This window comes from Vicia villosa, linkage group LG6 (genome assembly GCF_029867415.1).
Source record: "Vicia villosa cultivar HV-30 ecotype Madison, WI linkage group LG6, Vvil1.0, whole genome shotgun sequence".
Lineage (NCBI taxonomy): Eukaryota > Viridiplantae > Streptophyta > Magnoliopsida > Fabales > Fabaceae > Vicia > Vicia villosa.
In genome coordinates this window covers 101129801-101134135 of record NC_081185.1, presented here as the reverse complement: position 1 = coordinate 101134135, position 4335 = coordinate 101129801, and the positions used below count along the sequence as shown (strand labels likewise).

At 33.5% G+C, this 4335-nt stretch overlaps 1 protein-coding gene across 1 annotated transcript; it reads right to left on the bottom strand.

The window, feature by feature from the left end:
* Positions 1-1238: 1238 nt before the first annotated feature.
* Positions 1239-4039, bottom strand: LOC131611962 (kinetochore protein SPC24 homolog). Its single transcript, XM_058883782.1, has 5 exons — positions 3805-4039; positions 2126-2267; positions 1925-2026; positions 1687-1760; positions 1239-1564 (listed from the first exon to the last, which is right to left on the bottom strand). Exons 1-5 carry the CDS (start codon positions 3989-3991, stop codon positions 1458-1460), a joined length of 612 nt encoding a protein of 203 aa, XP_058739765.1. The 5' UTR covers positions 3992-4039; the 3' UTR covers positions 1239-1457.
* Between the last annotated feature and the right edge of the window lie 296 nt (positions 4040-4335).

Below are 4335 nucleotides of genomic sequence, written 5' to 3'. Positions count from 1 at the left end.
GAACAGATATATCCATCATGATAAAGATGTAACCAATGATTTTTGGACAGCACAATCCTCATTCAATTCTTGCTCCCAATACAAGCCCAAATTCATCAGAACTCTCTATAAATAGGTATCAGTATTTTTTATAAGAGTATTTTTTTAATTCTTTCAATAATAGATGGATAAATTGAACTCAAATATTATCATATATGTAGCGGTGTCAGTATCTTATATTTTTATATTAACATGTGTCAGAGTATATGTGTCCGTGTAGAAAAGTATTGGTTTGGAAGAGTTGAATTGAAGGTTGTCAAGTAAATACGTAATCGATTGTAATGTACAGATTGTAGAGATCATTGAACAATACTCAACTTCTATAGAGCTTCTTCAAACAGTGTTTTGCTTTTTAAATTTCCACAAAATAAGAGATTCACAAAGAAATATGCAGTAACTATATCCGGAATAGAATTCCCAAGCAATTGAATTCCTCTTTTGAAATTTGTACATTTTAGTCTTGTGAAGTAGGATTAGAAGTTTGAGGTTTTGAATCATTTCCAGAATAATTGTTGTTGTTTTGTATGAGTTTTAGACCTATATCCGTGTTTGAAATAGCAATTTTTAACAGAAATTATTGTTGTTTTGTTTTGTTTTGAGTTTTAGACATATATCTAAGGAAACCCGTCCTTGAAGTAACAATTTTTAATAGTGTGATGGATTTTGCTGCAGTGTGTGCAAAGCAAAGATGAGCAATGACTTTCTCCACCTCTACTACCATCTACATCTGGATTTCCTCTTCCTGATTTAAACCATTGAAAGTGTTGTCATCAAGAATTATTGACTCATGCGAGCTAGAGCTAATAGTTGAAGTGATTTCTTGTTAGACAACCAAAAAGTAAATATGACCAATATTCGGGAAATTATTCATAAGCAAGATTTGAGTGCAAACAATATTGTTGGAATACTTGAGTCTCTTGAGAAAGCAGATAATATACTCCTTATGATTAAAATTGCGAATGACACCACTAAGTTCGCAAGAAGATGAAAGTGTTGGATGCAAATGTTATGCATAAAGTTGTAGCCCTACTATCCTTTTTCTTGAAATGTTATGCACAAAGTTGTGGCCAACTACTAAATTTTCTAATTCAATTGAAGGAGGGGGGAAAAAACAGAAACCCAAATTGGGGCATTGGAGAAAAAATTTGCTTAGGAAAAGAAGATATTAAGGAGGAAGAATGAAATCATGCAAATTAGTATATATAACAGGTGGCCAACTATGTTAAGATCCAAACCAGTATCTAGTTCTTGACATGAAATACACACTAATGAAACTTAGTATCCTACAACTCAATATCAACACTGTAAGATTTAAATTATCATTCATAAGTAAGTGATTGTTGGATTCCTAACATGGCACTCAGTAAGAAATTACTTTAAGTTACAAATATCATTCAACAGAGGCATTTTTACATGCATCAATCACTTATTATTTTCCAGATGTCGTTGCATACATCAAGGATAGTCATCTGTGACGTGTCGTATTCGAATTTCTCCACTGCTTTTTTTTCCTTTTCAACAATGACTGTTATTAAGGTTAAGGAACAGGCAATTCTAGTAATTTTCAAAGGACAAATGATATCATTTACAGAATACCTGAAAAAGAAACATATGGGTAAGAGAATGGTAAACTCAACAAAAGGATACATCCTGAAATTTTCGATTCATCATCCAAATTTGGCACAATATCTGTGACAGAAGCATACATTGAAAGTAGCATCCTGAAACAAAATAGAAGATTACGTGTATGTTGTAATTTGTATAGGAAATGTAAAAAATCAAGAACTATCTATCTTCAGTTTAGAACAGTTATAATTATACGGACCAGTATATCTTATGTCAGACCAGTTTATAATTATACATTCAATTTTTGCAATGCACGTACCGTTCCCTCTGCCTTTCTTGCTCGAGTTTGAGTAACTTCTTTTTCTGCTCTTTGATAGAAATCTGTTGCTTTTCTAGATCATTAAACTCATTGCTAATGGCTGTGTTGATGCAACATAAATGGTAAGATACATCTTTTCAAGAAGATTAAAACTAAACAGAACATGCAGTTGAAAAACATAAAACAAATAGAGAGACTTATCTAAACTCTTCTTTTAACAAGCGTTGTTTTTCAAGTTCTTCATCCAATTCACTCTGCAGAAGCTCTAGTTCTGCATCAGCAACAGTCTCTGATCTAACATCCTCTATTTTCTGCTTGTGGGAATCTACTTTGTTCTGATAATCTGATTCATAGAAGCTTTGGTCAAGTGCAAAGTATACAATCAAGAATATTTACTCATAGTAGATTGCATTAATATGAGCTGCTAGATGAGTTAAAAGGAATTACTTTAGATCAGTTTATTAACAGCAGATCATGGAAAATAGCATAAAGAACAAATATGCTATGTGAAATATTGGATAAATTAAAGTGGAGGTTGGATTGTTCTAGCTGCCCCATCCAATAAAATCTATGTTATATTATATGTTCACTATGTGCAGATCAATATGAATTAAGTTGCTGGCATGACAGCATATTGTCCACAAAAGTTCAAATAGTCCACTCTTGCTTAAGACCCGTACACATAGCCACACCCCAATCCAAACCTTCAATTCCTCAATTTTGGCAAATGGCAATAATAAGCTTGCCTCCACGAACGTCTTACATACTTCACCATCAGCAACCTATTTTAAACAGAACACCCAGTCTGCAATGAAATACACCTTCCATAATGATTCAGTAATTCCATCAGGCAGAACAGGGGATTCTGAATACTCCTGCCATTCAACCAAACAACGTAGTTCTCACGATAAAAGCACACCAGAACACAACGCCAAGACAATCTCTAATCACCGTCTGATTTTTGCAAAATAACTTTCAAAAAAAGACTACAGGCACCACATTCATAAACTTTATTTTAGGTGTATATGACCCAAATCCTTTAATTTTGACCTTCAACTAATTCCACAGTGTGATCTATACCACTTCCAGTGTCTCCTCCAATTCAAATGATTTCCGTTCAAAAATCACTTTACTTCTACTCTTACACGTAATCCAAATGCACAAAAACATATCAATAGACTTCTTTGCTGAATAATTCAACCTCCACTTATTAGACCCAGTAAACTAATCAAACTGACATTCAGTCTCGCTGTGTATGGTGATGCTTACCTCAATCCACGAGCTTATACTTCTCCAAATATTGGACACTCAAGAAATAGATATGTTTTACATCTTCCCCTCCACAACCACTCATAAAAGCTGTTGCATCCCTCACTATGACCCCTCTCAGTAACAAATTAACCGTTCTAAGAATCTTCTTTTGGAATAGTCTCCAAACAAACACCTTAACCTAGAGAGGTAGGCACATCTTTATGCCATACTTTAATGTTACTATCACTTGGAGGCTAGAACAGCCATTGTATCATTTGTTACCTATTTATAAGCTGCTCGAACCTTGTGAGCGCCCGAAGAGCAACCCTCTCATCTCCATGGATCGTCAAATCTAGACATCATAAATTAACTTCTCTTCTCATTGAAACAACCTCCTCCTCCAACTCTATTACAAACTTTCCTCACCTTAACCTCGACCTCCTTGTTATTTGCTAATCTAATTGCTATGCTATACAATCTCGGAAAAACATGAAAACTTGAAATCCTAATTTTTTTTCTTACTATCAATCTATGTGAATCTCAACTATTAATATTCACGAATCAAGAACAAACCCTAGCTCAAAATTGAAGGGTACCAAGAAAAAGAAAAGGGAAAAAGGATAGGTTACCTTTGAAAGAGGATGCAACCTCGTTGAGATCGGAGTTGCAGGTTGAAGAAATAGGGAATGTGCGTTGGAGACATTCGGAGAAGACGTTGAAGTCACGATCAGTAGGATCCTCCAAAACCCTAACGACGTCTTTGGCTAAAGAAATCAGCTGATTGGTGTCCATGTTTTTAGAGAAATCAGGAGCCATCAGCAACCCTAACGAGGCCCCGCCTTTTGTTTTTGTTTGAAAAAAAGTTCCGCTCATCCATTATTTCAAATGTTTTCTTCTTTAAGATAAACTATTGATATTGATTATTTAATATTAGGGTTAAATATAATTTTTTTTTCTTATAAATAAATACATTAACTTTTATTTTTAGCCCTATTAAAAAATATTATATTTCAACTTTCATTTTTAATCCCTATTAGAAAATATTATATTTTAATCGCTACAAAAATTTCATGCATACAGTTTTAGTACTTGCTATTTTTTAAAATTTTAAAAACTGTTTAGTTACCCTTAAACTTTCAAATGTTTGAATAATTTTTTTC

Bases quoted from the DNA above. Each gene is read 5' to 3' on its own strand.
- LOC131611962 (XM_058883782.1), bottom strand. From the start codon at position 3,991: ATGGCTCCTGATTTCTCTAAAAACATGGACACCAATCAGCTGATTTCT. The intron at 2,027-2,125 runs ATAAGTCTCTCT...TTGCATCAACAC, and splicing joins TTGTTAAAAGAAGAGTTTAG to AGCCATTAGCAATGAGTTTA. The intron at 1,565-1,686 runs GTATCCTTTTGT...CCTTAATAACAG, and splicing joins TGAATCGAAAATTTCAGGAT to TCATTGTTGAAAAGGAAAAA.